The sequence below is a fragment of the Lissotriton helveticus genome, chromosome 3_1 (genome assembly GCF_964261635.1).
Source record: "Lissotriton helveticus chromosome 3_1, aLisHel1.1, whole genome shotgun sequence".
In the NCBI taxonomy this organism is placed as follows: Eukaryota; Metazoa; Chordata; class Amphibia; order Caudata; family Salamandridae; genus Lissotriton; species Lissotriton helveticus.
The window spans coordinates 639961650-639977389 of record NC_136061.1 but is presented as its reverse complement, the minus strand read 5'-3'; the positions used below and the strand labels follow the sequence as shown (position 1 = coordinate 639977389).

General features: G+C 39.6%; 1 protein-coding gene across 1 annotated transcript in view; it reads left to right on the top strand.

Moving 5' to 3' along the window:
• Positions 1–15740, top strand: part of ADGRB2 (adhesion G protein-coupled receptor B2) — a 1067283-nt gene that overhangs the window by 537890 nt on the left and 513653 nt on the right. The window contains exon 6 of the mRNA XM_078680649.1: positions 14235–14336. Coding sequence (XP_078536775.1) covers positions 14235–14336 — 102 coding nt within the window. The remainder of the gene's footprint in view (positions 1–14234; positions 14337–15740) is intronic.

The following is a 15740-nucleotide window of genomic DNA, read 5'->3' as shown; positions in this document are numbered from 1 at the left end:
TGGCTCTTTTGTATTATTATGTGTTTTTCCAGCAATATTATTTATCTGACAAGATTTCCTCTTACAGGGGAACTCTTTCAGAGACATTTCCTTTTTTGCTTGCTTATTTCGAGGAAAGGTTGTTCTTGCTCTTGACATCTCTCCTAGTGTGGAAGGAATTCCCAAGGAAAAGATGTACAGCCATTGCTGGGATTTATTAGGTCTTTGGAACTCCTCTGCACTGAATGGAGCTAGCCAAGAAAATAGGGCCGTCGAATTTACATTTCCCCATTCCTTGCTGCCGTCCCTTCAAGCCCCTCGACTCATGTTCCATCATTACTTCGCATGCGTTGTAGCTGTGGCTGCTGTTAGCATGTTGCCGTTGAGGGTTTCTCAAGATCCTAATTGCTTTGACTTCAAGAGTTCTTTGAGTTTGCAAATCCCTCACTGTTGAGGGATCAAAGTTATGGTTCCTCACTGCTGGCAGTTACTCAGTGTTAACAGTCACTCAATTACCAACGTTCATCATCTTACAAGCACCAATTTAATATCTGACAGAGCTCCAACAGCAGATAAACCTCTCTGATTCGTGTGTTCACTCTATAGCACCACTTCATTGAGATGGTCAAGTGGGCCTCAGTATTTCAAGTACTTCTGTACTGTATGGTCAAACCATTTCAACATCCAACACTCCTTCCTCCACCACCAGCTCTTGGATGCAGAATTCATTGAGGGCATTCTCAATCACACTGAATAGGTTGTGAGGCCATAGTGCTTTAATGTGCAAACTTTAAGCTCCATGATGATCTCCTTTTCTGAGCCGCATCTGGGCCAGTCTTTCGAGATTTGTATATATAATTCTGAACTCCACATGTAATTTATTCTGTTATAGTTCCCAAACTGGGTTCTTTTTACTTTCACAGCAATTGTCATGCATTGCTTCTTTAAAGGAACTCTCTTAAGCTCTCTCCTTCAAGAGTTAGAGCTTCCTTGGAAGTTGTTATGGTCTAAAGTATTCCCTACCCGAAGTAGAAGGTAGTGTATTTTTCAAGGAGTTGACCAGACTTCTGATTTGGTGTTTTTCTTAGTTCATACTCTAGACTAGACACTACCTTCTGGGTAAGGTATACTACTATCTTTCGCAGACAAGCATGCTTACCTGTTTTACGCTGCCATTGAGACATTTGCTAGAAAGTATTTACTGTCTGTTTTTTTACACGAGGTAGCATCTGCTGTGTTTGACTAAGCCCTGCCTTTATTAGACGAAGAAAGAGAGAGAGGTAGATTTCAACATTTTATAATTTTGTAGAAAACGAGATAAGGGTGCTTAGCTTTCTACTAGTGATGAGGGCCATGGGAAGCTGGGCAATGTCATGGTATCCTGCTCCCATTAGTAAACTGTTTCCCAGATTCGCTGTCAACTGTCCCAGGCCTTCTTTACACTTGAAGAAATAGGATGAAATAGTCCTGGGACCTCAAACAGCTGGTTTTACACATTGACACTTACCGGCAGGACAGCGGGCAGCAACCTGCTGTCCCTGGCCTCCCAAACCATCATGTCTTTTTTAGCAACACGAGCCCCCTACTTTGGACAAAAAGTGGGGAATCTAATTGCACCCAACTCACTCAGGTCTGGCAACTTAATATCTTCCGTGTTTACTGCAAATTATGGAAGGAGTATGTTGTCTAATTCTGAAATGTGCTGTTTGCAGTGAGGGTCTGCAAAGTAACATTCCGCAAAACAATCAAAGTTTCTTTCAGGTCTGCTTTAATAATCTGTGTTTTACATAGAATATTGAGTGGTAAAGGAAAGGATGACTACTTTTAAAATGGCAATTTTCGTAAGGTAAGCAGCCATGACAACGCGGGCTTTACCCCACGCTGCCATTAGGACGCTGCTATTACAACGCAAGTCATTAGAACGACTTGTGCTGGAGGGCGCTGTTGGTAAAGGAATAGTTTAAATTTCTATTCCAACACCTTCCCTACTGTAACGTGGGCTGGAGTTGGAATAGAAAATTAAACTATTCCACAATCCATCACCTACAGCGCAAGTCGTTGTAATGACTTGCGTTGTAAAGGATGCGTTGTAATGGCAGCGCGGGGTAAAGCCCGCGTTGTCATGACATGCATCCTTTTCGAAAGAGGTGGTTCCGAAAGATGAATATGGCATTTACAGTCTTCTTATCCGATTTCCACTAAGTTTTTGTGTAGGAAAATGAAAGGCTGTAAGTATATACTGGAAGGCATATTAGACGGGCTGCATTAATTTAGATGAGATTTAGCATTTGAGAGGAGGTAACCAAGTGTTTAAATAGTAGCTGCTTTTTTTCTTAATCTGTGAGTGGTAGAATACACCACTAATGTGTGTACACAAATTATAATGGATTTCACAAAAGCTCAAAGACAATGTCTGGGTGTGCTCCCTGGTGCCGGTTCTGTCCAAAACTCGCTTGTATACAATTTTTTATCAATTCTTAATCAATTGCTTCTTTCTTTCATATTTGTTTCAACACTTCTTCAGAAACGTAGTGATTCCAGTATACAAATGCACAAGAAATGCCAATCCAGTCTTATTTCTGCAGCATGTGGCCATTCACAAGTAACCATGATGGTACAATCCCAGTGCACTTGTTTATCGAAGGTTCACCGATTGGTCGTATCGTCGTTATGAGCCAGTCAGTATGTTGTAGGCAAATCAAATCCTTCTTAGACATCAAAGTTAATCAGTTTTACTCTGAGGTTACTTCAGGGTATCAGACTAACTGCTTATTTCACAGAATTTTGATCGCTATATAAGTGCTGCAGAAGTCGGATGTGTCTTGTGTACGATTTGGTTATGACATTGACGCATTGGTTTTTCAGGCTACAGCGGACTCACTTTATACCATGTTTATGCTGGGGGTTCATAGTTTATGTTTAACAGTTTTCTCTGGTTTGGATAAAAAAAATATATAAAATAAATAAACTTACCTTAATGCGGCCACCGCCATCTCCTGCACATCGGATCTTCCTGCTTCTGGCTCTGGACACAGGCACCCTGCCTGCCCTGCAGCCAATCCTAAAGCTGCTCTCAAATGAGAGCAGCTTCATGATTGGCCTGAGCGCTGGCAACTTGCGCTCCCAGATAGACTGGGAGCAAATGCCTGCTCTTTCAAGTCCCAGCAATGCAGCTGAGGCTGGAAAGAGCTTCACTGCGTAGGAGGGGGTTGGCAGGCCTGAGGCAGCTGGCCAAACACCTCATGCGCAGTGAAAGGAGTGCCCATCACTCCCCCACCAGCAGTGTCATCCCCTGGACCCGCCCCCAAGACTCATCAGAGTCCTTAGGGTTGGTCCAGGGTATTAAAATGAAACGCTAATAAAAATGGGTTTAAAACCCGTTTTATTATTGTTCTATGTACTGGAGGTGGCAGGGGGCGGCACTTCTCCACCCTAATGGTGCAGAATAAGCCTGGATTGGCAATTCTTGTGCATTTGTATCATGGAATCGCTGCGTGTCTGAAGAAGTATTGAAGTAGTATTGAAGCAAATATGGAAGGAAGAAGCAATTGATTAAAAAATAAAAAAGAATTAAACTGGACTGAGACTTGATTTCTGACCCATGTCTCCTGGCTGTGCATCCTGGGTCTGGAGCACCTCTGGGCACCTGCTAGCAAAAAGATGCTTTTCATAAACCATGTTTTATTTGATTTAATGAAGATGACTTTTTTACACAAAAAGTCTATCAAATCTATAAAATATCTGTTTCCCCAGAGTTAAATTGCTTTTACACATTGTGAAAGTCAACATACTACCTCCCCATATCGTTGGTATCTATTTTGGAGAGCAATTAATGTGTGTACGGTGTTATGGAGATAACCAGGTTGGTACTCCGATATCGTCTCTTTCCAATGTGTTGTACAATCTTGCTCCAGCTATACATTTTAACCTATTAGAACCACAAGTACTAACTGGAGTGGACCATATGTGGCAATGTATACAATATATTCCTAGTAACATGTTCAGGCTACACAACTACAAATTGGAATGCTATCCCACCTTCTGTAACTAACGCCTCTCTTTTTGCTTTCAAATGAGAAAGAAACACTTGCTCCCAGATCGATTCTTCCTTCCATCCTCTTCCTAATATTTTGATATGATTAGGAGCACTCCATCGTGCTGTTATTGATAAGAAAGGTTGGATGAGATGATCAAGTTGATTTTGTGTTTAAGTTTAAACTGACCAAACACGTTCTTGTAACTATTCAATCTTTGTTGATACTGGGCGTGAATGACTCACACCCTGCTTATAACCTTGAGCTGTCTTTATTGTAGCTCCTGTACTTTCATGTTATGTAAGAACCATAAAGTGTCTTATTTGGTTTATTACCTTGTGCATAGACTCTGATATCTAGACTTAATGAGGAATTTATAGCACCGCAATTGTTTTTATGGTTTTCATTATTTTTGAAAGGTAACTAAGAGTAGCGCAGGGTCATTTTCTTTTTTGAATATCATTCCATTAAGACCCGAGTTCCACATGGATGTATCTTCTCTCTTTAATATTCACCTGCACCTTCTGATCAGTCTGATTCAAAAAAATTTGAATGTAAGTTTATGCCACCCAGATTACTTTCAGACATTACTCAATGAGTGAGTAAGGTCACATTTGGATGAATCAAAACTAGCTTAAAATGAACACTGACAAGACTGAAATCCTACTTGTTGGTAAAAATTATGCAAAAGTGACTCTTTTTTTAACCTATTTTACCTACTTCCTTTGGCAGACCATCCTTTCCTAAATCTATCAAAAACCTAGGAGTTAAGTTCGACCAAAAACTTATGACCGAGAAACAAATACCTGTTTGCATGTGAGGAATGACAGTAGAGTGAAAATGGAAAGCACTTGTAGGTTGGAGAAACCCCACTGCGAAGTAAATCTTGATGGGATGAAGGTTTGGATTTTGATTGATTCAGGAATTTTACCTACTCTTGTGGGTAAAAATACGTGATGTGGAATGTTTAAAGGGAACAATGGAAGAGCTTCAAGTGTCTGATAGGAAAGCTGCAGGATATAGCGGCAAGAGTATATTTATTTATTTTATGCAATTTGTTGAGCGCACGATTACCCAAGGGTGTCTTGGCGCTTAGATAGAGATTGTAGGCATGAGATGGATGAATATAGAGTGTGGAATACCTTAGTGAAAGGAAGAGTGTATATTACTACGAAGGGTTCAGATCATCTTTGTTGGCGACAAGGAGGGTGTTAAGGGATGGAGTTTCGGAAATCTGAACAAAGTGACTGGTCCTAACCATTTATGAAAGTATTGTCTTAGTTATGTTTAATGTTACTTTGTATCCTAATTCGTATGTTAACTTATTTCCTTGTATGTACGTTTTTCCTTTGTATTTATATATCACAATGAATTTAGTTGTATTCCTTTGTAAGTGGGGAGATACGTAGCAAACATTCCTTTTGTTGATGTAATTTGGAATGTTTATGTGAGGGACTCTGTAGATAACAATTGACGAAGCTGTGAGCTGCTGGAGGTTGCTGTACTTCAAGTGAATAAAGAAAGCTGAATGTACACTTGTGATGTGTAAATTACTGCATACAGCTATCTGCAGATACTTCCTTTTGTACCTACTGGCTTTGGAAATTGTGACCCATTCTTCCACTTACTTAATAGATAAATGGAATTCTGTGATTGCAGCTATGATTGGATTTGTAAAGACTGTTGTGAATGTCTACGAAATATGTGCCAGCTTGCAAATAATTCAGAGTCAAGCAGCAACAGTGCTTACATTTGATCCCCTTTTCTCTTCAGCAAAACCTCTTTCGGTTACCTTTTGCAAGCCGTGCCTCGATTAGGGATTTTGTCTGACTCCCAAATGCATCTATGGTGATACTCCTAAATTCTTAAAAGATAGTCAATTTTCATATTTCTTGTTGCTCACTGCAATCTTCCTCCATATGATTTCCACACTAACCTGTGCATAGAAGGTCTACCATCAGAGGAAAACCTTTTTTCATATTGTCTCTGAATAATCTCTCATTGGATCTTAAATGACAATTCATGAAAACATGTAAAACTGTTCTGTTCAAATAATTCTGATTGCACAGTGGCTTCACTTTGTCTTTTAAGTGCTATGAAACCTGAGGATGAAAGCTGTACTCTATAAGATTCACTTAACATTAACATTAGAAACGACATGGAGATGTCATAGGAGGCAGTCAAATAGGAATATTATGAGTAAGATATTCATTGATGAGTGATTCCTGAGCAAATTATATTAATCCCAATGGTGAACTGCAGTATGCACTGCCAAAAATACTCCAGATAGGACCTGTGCCTCTAAAAGGTTGAAATAAATAGTTGGAGAAGGCTTGTGCAAACCTTTAGAAAGAGACATTACCTGAATCATAAATGTTAAGAATCTGAAACTTATGAATTTTGCTTCAAATCCTCAAATGTGTTTAATGCTTATACCCAGCCTAAGTAGAATCATGATCAGCTCTTGATTTTCCTTAGAGGTCATCCCACATTGACTCTTGTGGCCACTTAGTTATCAAGGCGCACGTCCTTTAAACATGCAGTTTTTTCTAGGTTTCTTCAGATAACGGCAACTACAAGCTCAAAGGCTTAGGAAATGAAAGCAAATATATTGCCCCTCTCTCTGTATCCCTTCCTCAAAAAATTATTTTAAGACTGAAAATAAGGCTCTACGGCAAGAGGGTTAGTATTAGGTGTATCTTATCGTAAAAAACCATACCAGCAGTAGTGTGCTCCTTGAACAGATCTTCTTGGGATGCTCTCATTGATTGCAAAGACTATGCTCTATGTTTCCATTTGAGTGTTAATCAGTGTCTCAGGCCCCTCCACGCCAAGTCATATGTTTTCTATGACAATGCAACTGTTCAGACTCACGAAAGGGTGGCAAGAATATTAATTCAAGTCTCTACTTCGGAGGGATTAAACAAAGAAGAGGTCTTTTCCTCCTACTCAATTAGGAGCAATTTTCACTAGTTCCCTCCGTTCAAGAAGTGTAAAAAACTGTACTTGGCCTACTTTAGGGCCACTATTCAACACAATCTCTGGCTGGCTCTACAGAACACATTTATGTAGGTCAGGACCACAGGCAGTTTCTTCTCACTCTACGGTATAAGACAATATTGATGCTGAACATCAGCCTTTGTTCTAAATGGAGCCCAGTGTGAGTTTGCAAAATGGATTCCCTCATGGGTGCCATGCTACACTTCATCATCAAAGTACTTTATTTCGGTAAAGCGACCATAAAAGTGCAGATGCAATAAATATATTATAATAGCCAAAACTCGCAAGTACGATGTATAAACATTTTGATAAACGAAAAATAATTATTTGAGCCTAGGTGTGTCCCCCGGGGCGGCAAATGCCACTATCTACATAAACCTCCATAAAAACCTAATACTAGGCTAAAAAGGGGTCCACCATGTTGAATACCCCGGCCACACCAACCTAAAAATAATTATCCTTCTGTTATGGCCCATAGATATTAAATGCCCAGAACCTACTAATAAATAATTAATAAAAATCACATACGATAGGTATTAAGATAGATTTTAAAAAGGACGAAAATAAGATCGGATAACATCAATCGGGACTGTTAATACTAAATTTGTAGGAAACATTCCTCTTACATGAATAACAACAGTAACACTTACGAATTCCCAGATGTTAAACTTTTCATTCGTATTGTCAAAGCCCTGGAGGAAGCTTGAGACTGCATAGACTATTAACTCTTTAGAATCACTTTTCAATATTCGCAATGCCTCCCAGTAGTGTCTTACACCATCCAACTTGCACAGTGCGATTATACATGTTTTAAGGAAAGTCGAGTATCTGGGACAAAAAAAACAAGAAGTCCCCCTCTGTTTCCTTTATCAAGGGACAAAAGGGTCAACTGTACGAACCACACTACATTTTACGCCATCTCATAGTAAAGGATCTTACAGGTAGGGTACTACTTCTAAACTGGGTATACAGGAGTTTAGCCCCAGAGTGATAGATCTTGTCCATATAGACTTCAAATCTAAGCCTACATTTCTGAAGAAGGAATTTCCCTGTTAGGGACCCCTCCCTGTGCTCAGCCCATGATGTAGTCAGTGCCCGTTCCCAGTAGGTTTTATTTAAAATCTGCATAACCCATTTGGTACCTTCTTTGTGAGTGTTGCACAAACTTCCCAGATTAAGCAGTTCAAACTACTTTTTAATATAATTTAAACATGGGGCACAGACGAGTTTATCACAGTTAATCAGGTCCGGAAGTAACTCTCTGTAAGGAGTTAATCCTTGAGTGGACCATACTCTCAACTAAAATAACAGTGGATTCAAGAGAGATGCCAAATGGATGGGGTTAAGAGCTAGATCAAATCTCAATAGAACTAGTGGTATGTTTTGTGGCAAATTGGGAAGAACTCTGATAAATGTATTTTCCTCAATAGTTAATAGGCATGCATCAGTGTAGCCCCAAGTCTTTTCCTCATAAAAGGCAGCCAACACTGTAGTGGCTCTGTAGATTTTTAATGCCAGGAATGCGGCTCCTCCAGCAGTGGACTTGTGTTTCCTTCTAATAAAGATGGCACGCTGATTTAATGTGACATTGTTCTTATCTATTCGCATTCCCCATTTTAAGGAGTCTAACATCCTTATACCCAGATAGTCAAAATATACTGTCTGCTTTAAGAGGGAGCCAACCATTGATTCTAATTTTTCCTCTAAAGAACCTATTAGGATTAATCCCAATAAATTTGTACTTGACAGGGTTTATTTCCAAACCTCTAATTTTACAAAAGGCTGCAAACAAATCTAGTTCCTTCTGAATACCCATCGGTGTTCTTGAAATAAGTAAGGTCTTGTTGGCTAGCATACTACACTTATATCTGCCTAACCATAGAATCTTCCAGAAAGTAGATTGTTCCTTTCCTTCTCATCAAACTCTTGTGGTTTCTTCATCCTAGATGTACTGTGGGCCTACCCAAATCCTCTTTTCTACCACTCAAAAAGATTATTGCAGCCATTGTAGACATAAGAGCAGTTAGTGGTATTCCACACCAGAGTAAATATAACACATGTTGGAAGCATTAAAGTATATTCTAGAGCACAGCTACCCATACACTGTTCATACTAGAAGCTTTTGAGGATCACAGGTGGCCTGCATAGGGCTAGTTTGCATTCTATGCTACGCTATCACCCAGCTGATCACTGGAACCCCTTATAGGACATCCAGGGCAGGTCCATGTCTATTGATCAATCACTGGTTCCATCACAGGCGAACTGGAGCCGTATTCTGAACATGAAATTAAGCTGCCTCTTATGTCTACAATGTCTGCAGATTTTTTCCAAGAAACATTTTTCTAAGCATAGGGAGAGAGGGGCTCACTGTTTGGGTGTATGCATGAGAGCTTTATCGAACATTGTTCAGCATAAACTTATTTGAGATAAAGATGCTTCTCTTGGCTTTAAAATTTACCTTTAAATGGCCAGTCCTAAGTTGGTGACGATTTATTCTCTCAATAGCGCCTCCTGTGTCATGTTGTTACTCTGAAAATATCAATGGCAGCTTCTGTGTGGTGTTGGAAAACAAACACCATCCAATTTTCTCCATTCGATTCGATAGTGATGGATCTGTGGGAATAGGCCATTTTCAAGGGATTTTATTTGTTCCTGAAAGTAGAGACCATTCACTCTCCTCCACTATACCAGCTGGTGATAGGTCTGTGGAAAGGGACCATTTCAAACAGTTTCTCGAGGGTGCTCAGTCTGTCCCATGATTGAGAGCTTACCAAGGAGTCCGCAACTGTATCTTTAAGTCAACGAACACAGACACATTTGCAATGCGCGTCAACTCCAATTTAAATATGTTTGCCTCCTGTCAGAGCTATGGTCAATTAATTTAAGATCGCTTCATGCTGGATGGATTAGAGAAATGTGTACATTCCTTTCCCCATCTCCCTTTCTTATAAGCTATGATCACAAGATAAAGAATAGAGGTCAGCCCTCCCACATAGTCTCTCAGAGATGAGGGGAAGTTCATCCCATTGATAACTTAGTTTTAGTACCTAGTTAATGAGGACCACACTATTTGTCAATCCAGCTCTCTGCTCTGTTAGCTAGATGTTATGACAGCTGCCTGAAAATACACAAATGGAGCCCAGCAATTGGCTGAGGATTTGTTTCTTCCAAGGTCAGTCATTATCTTTTCTGCACTGTAGATGGTTTCAGGTAATTTTTCAGATACCTGGTGGAATCATACATTGAAGATGGTCATCAGGCCTAATTGGTAAGGGCTAGTGGAGTTCTTGTTTACCTCCAATGATGTCAAGTGTCACTTGACTTGCTAATTACATGTATGTCTTTTTTCATGCATACGTTGTTACAACTGATTGTCTCCTGGGATGTACAATTGCTTTTGTGGAAAGCAGCCTTCGGGATCACTGTAACATCTGTGAAGTTTATAAGAAAAATGCGTGCTCTGTGCATCTTAAAACCATAAAATGTCTTTAAGCTGGACAAAATGGTACTCAAGTCATTCATCGTGAATTCATCCTCAGTTCAGAAAGTATTCCTTAATGTTGATGTCATTTTTGCTTTTTAGTACTGTCCATACAGAACCATGAACCTATATTTTTCTGATGAGCTTTTAATCACATATGGTGTTATGAATATTTGAAAGGGATCCTAAAGAACTTTGCCAAATGAATTGGCACTCAATAAATACACCACTCAGGTGAATTCTGTTCCCTCAAATGTCCATACACATTTTACTAAAGACAAAAAAGTTTATGTTGCTATTTTTAGGTATGTGTCTGTCAAAATATGTGGGTAATTCCACATTCTTTTTACAACCACTATTCTCTTAATGCTCCTCCACAAGTTGGTGTGCAATTTAAGCAAGAGTTGTCCTTCCACCTTCTCTCTTCCGTTCCTGCAAATTATATCCTCAATTTGGCAATATGAAAGATCCAGAACATAGCAATATGATAAATGCATTTTTATGAGGACTCCAATTACTTGGTAGGACCTCTCATGTTTTCGTTTTTTTGCCTACTCTAGTGACAACATTCAGAACCATCACAGATTACTTTGTTTCAAATGGGGAATCGGTGAGAGTCGCTATCCTCATAAGGGAAGAATGTGTGTCCCAAGTGGTTGTATTACATTACAGCACGGTAAAACAGAAAGCATACCTTACCATGCATTTTTTACTTAACATTTTTTTACATATACTTTTATAATGCATGCCTTAAACACAAAATTGATAGTCTATTTATGGTATATTTTAATAAGGTAAAAATATGTATATAGATATTTATATATATTTAATTTTTAGGGAGACCCTCAAACCCCCCTTTTGAAATTACCTTTACAACCCAATACCCCTGCCCAACCGCATGAACTCTAAAAATACCCTTACTATCAAATACACATACCTACCCCTAAACCCTAAAAATACTCTTACCACCCAATGATCCTACCCACCCCTAAACCCTAAAACCATCTCTTACCACCCAATACCCTTACCCACTCCAAAACCCTAAAAATACCCTAATCACCCTATACCCCTAAACTGTAAAATCCATTTACTGCCCTAAACTCATACTCAACCCTAAACTTAAAAAACCCTACCCCACCCTTAAACTAAGACTGCAAATCAATCAATCTATCTATCTATCTATCTATCTATCTATCTATCTATCTATCTATCTATCTATCTATCTATATATATATATATATATATACATACACACACACACACATTTATACTTCTGTGTGATCTAGGCATATGTGGTAAAGGCCTATGCGATGTAAAAAATGTTCTGGTAAAAAATGCGTGGCAATGATACTGCTTGGTAAAAAAGCCTGTTGTAAAGACTGTTTCCTTCCCAAGCAAGGCTTTGTTTTTACAGTTTTCGAGAAGTGGTTTTCAGCCTGACCACCAATGAAGAGGCTACTAAAACATTGAAAAGAGGATTAAGTCTACGATCTTAGAGTTACAGAAGAAACATCCCTATCACCCATTTTGTACGTTCATACTTAGTATTGTTTACCATACCTCCTTCTCCCATAACCCAGTATCACTATTCCTAATGCTCATCTAATAAACATTTTTTTATGTGGATTTTCCTTTCCATTATATTTTGCCTTGATTTTGATTATGCCTGAGAGTAATTTGTGAAACTCCGCGAAGTGCCTAGAAAGTTCTGAGAAGTTCTGCAAGGAACGGAGTGCGGTAAGTTGGGCTGGTCCTGCTGATTTTTAGCACCTGGTGTTTGTCCTGCACTGAAAAAACTGTACTAATGGCATCATGCGCTGTGCAAGAGGGTGCTGCATCATTCTGCCACTCGAGTAGATGTTTCTCAGCAGTTCCCTCAAAGCGAGTGGCAGGTTTCTCAACGCAAGCGGTAGCGACCTGCCTCAAACACCGTCAGGGAGAAATCTCGCTGGGAGATGGTCTAGAGTACGATTTTCCTTGCTCGCCAACTTAACGTTGGTGAGCAGCACAAGAGGAAAAACTCTGCACCACTTTCGGGAACTCTTCGGTCTACGCGGAGTAGAAAAAACTCCATAAGGAATTTTACGCCCAGGCATAATTATGATAATGTAGATTTTTAAGAGAGTGACCCAGATGAGGCCTTTGAAGCTGTTATCTTTCTCTGTGAGTTATCCTATTACATTTCTTTTCTTTCTGTGTTCCTTTCCTAGTCACTTCTGCTCCGCAAGAGTCTCCTTCTCTGTCTGTTTATTTTTTTATTTTCCATACATCTTTCTCTGTCAGTATTTTCATTTGCAGTCTCTGCCCTCTTGTTTATTACTTTCTACTGTTATTTTTCATTTTTCAGTTGCCTTTCTAACTTCTCATCTACATTTTATCATCACTGTTCAACTTTTAGTAACTGTTTAATTTGCCTGCTGGATTAATTTATATATTTATAACATTTTAATTGGCAGTTTTTGCTACTTTTGATCAATTTATAGATCATGACCTTCTTATTAATTATTTAACTCTGCAAATATATGGAAGCCCAAATGTTGATAATAGTGTGCTACAGTACACTATTACCTGCTGCTGGCAGAAGAGGTCCTTCTTGACTATCATTACCGGAAGGGGCTCCACGTCCATAGCTCCAGGACCCCAGCTTTTACCGTCAATGATAAACATTTTAGAAATAGCAGCTATAGTATACTTAACTGCTGGTGTGCCCATTGGAACACAAGCACTGACAACAGATCACTACAGCACATGACCTTAGAAACCATTGGGCGTCCTGTAGGATTACCTTGTGCACTTCTCGGAGAATCAATAAGCACCTCCCTCTCTCCCTGCATTACACTTTGCCTTCTCCAGAAGTGTTATGTGATTTACAGTCTCCCATTAAGCCTCCTCCCTCTTCCTCCTGTACGAATGACCATTTATATTTCATAAATCCCTTCTTCCTCATCCTCTTCCTGTGGTTTCTTGCTCATTGGAATGACACGCTGACTTTTTTTCATTGAACTATACTTCTCCCCCATCTCTGATGTCTCTCTCACATTGGAACAATTGTCTTTTTCCCGATAGACAGCTATTCGATTCACTATGACCAATGCCTTTCTCCCTCCCATGCTCTCTTTCTGTCTCTATTCATGCCATCTCTCTCCCCATTCTGTCTTTGTTTCTCTTTTTCTCCATCTTTTTCTAATGTTCCCTTGGTACTGTTTAAATGACAGAGTACATTTCAGCACTCCCTTCCTCATGCCGTCTTCCGCTAATTTCTTCCATAGTGGCATAACTCGCTGTCTTTTCTACATTAAACTATACTTATTACCCTCTGAACACTCGGTCTCTCACAGTTATCAGTTGTCTTTTTCATAGTGGACATCTGTCCCACTTACTATCTCTCTCCTGCTCTCCTCTTTGCCTCTCTATTGTGTCTCCCTGTCTGGCTGTCTCTCTCTCTCTCTCTCTCTCCCTCGCATGATTGTCTTGTTCTCAGTATTTTGTTTCTTTCACTTTCTAAGCGATTCCCGCCTAAACTTCCAGTGGCTTCCACCCACTCCTCAGTGGAACGCCAGTCTGTTGAGCAGTACATTCTTTTCTTTCATCTCCTTAAGAGTTCACTCTGTAGCATTACTGGTTACCCCTTACTTACTATTCTTTGTCCCTCTCCTTTTTTCTGTTGATAATATGATGTAGCCTTTGTCTTCTTTCTGAACTCCTAGTTTAGATATCCCATTTTCCTCTTTCCTTTGCAGCTTTTCATGAAATGTGCAAAGATGAATATGTAATGTCAATGACTTGGAAGAAGACTGCTGCAGGTGACATCACTTACAACAAGTGCCCACCAAATGCGACTGGTCAGTGAGTTCTCTTCATATTTGCCTATTTTGTATGCCTAACTATTTTGCCTATTTTCATCTTTTGATTGATTGTATGCTGTCCATAAACCAACTTAAAATAACTTAGTAAATTGTTTTCGCAAGAGCACATGGTGGAGGGAGACCATTTTTTCAATAATGTTGTAATAGGGTCTGCTAGGATTAGGTCAAGAATAACTTAAGGGAGGTAGCGTGCTAGTTGCTTTTCTAACTATAAAATGAGAATAACAGATCTCCTACACCTAAGGGAAATGATAAGGTTCACCAAATTGGAATTGATATAGTAAGGAACCAGTGTTTTTGCCTTTCAGTAGTAAAAATAGTACATGTCAAGTGTAGGGTGCATACCTATGTATTATGCTAGTGCTACTGAATAAGTGATAGACATACAGGGAGGCGGGGTGCCTGAGGAGTTTTGTTAAGAATAAGCTGAGGGGTAGAAAAGAAGGATTGCCTGGTGACTGAAAGTGTACTCCTTTGTCAATCACATCTGCATTTTTATTAGATGTAGATTAAATAGCAATCAGTACTTAACTTGGGCCTAACATTCACCTATACTGCCTTTCACTTATGCAGTTATTCACCCATATACCACTGGCACATCCATTCATTCACCGACACAGCCATACACACACTCAATCACCTAGACAGCCCCTCGGAGATGCACTCACTAACTCATACAGCCACTGACTCACCCATTCACTCATCCATTCAGGCAGTTACACAACCCCTCACGCACCCACAGAGACACTCATACACCCATATAGGTACTCAGACAACCAACCAATCACCCTTACAGCCACTCATGTACCCACACACCAACCCATACAGCCAATTAGACAGCAACTGACAGACTGAAACAGAAATTCACACAACCTAGTCACTCACCCATAAATTCACTGAGACGCCTAATCACTCACTTATACAGTCAGTCACACACCGACTGAATCATCCATGCATGCATTTATACATCCACTGATTCACCAGTTCACCTTGGTATATATATTTATAACTCATACACGTTTTAAAAACACTCAGTCACTGGATGATGTGATCAGTTTATTTTGAGATGTCATCAGTGATGTCACTGACCATCTCATGAGTGATGTAATATATGAGCAGTGTATTGCGGAGGCACGAGTTATAGTTAGCTCACTAACAATAACGGCTGAATTTCTCTGGTTTTGTACGAGTGAAACGTCAGCCTAACTATAACGTCCCTGTAACCTTTGTTTCTTTCAGTGATATATATGTATGTGTGTATGTTAGAGGCATGTGTGGCTGTAACTCGACATGCTGTGCATATTCCCACTGCCCAGCTGGACCTGGTTGTCTGCAAGCTGTTTTTCTTCTTCGAAGTCTTTTGAGACACTATGCAATAAT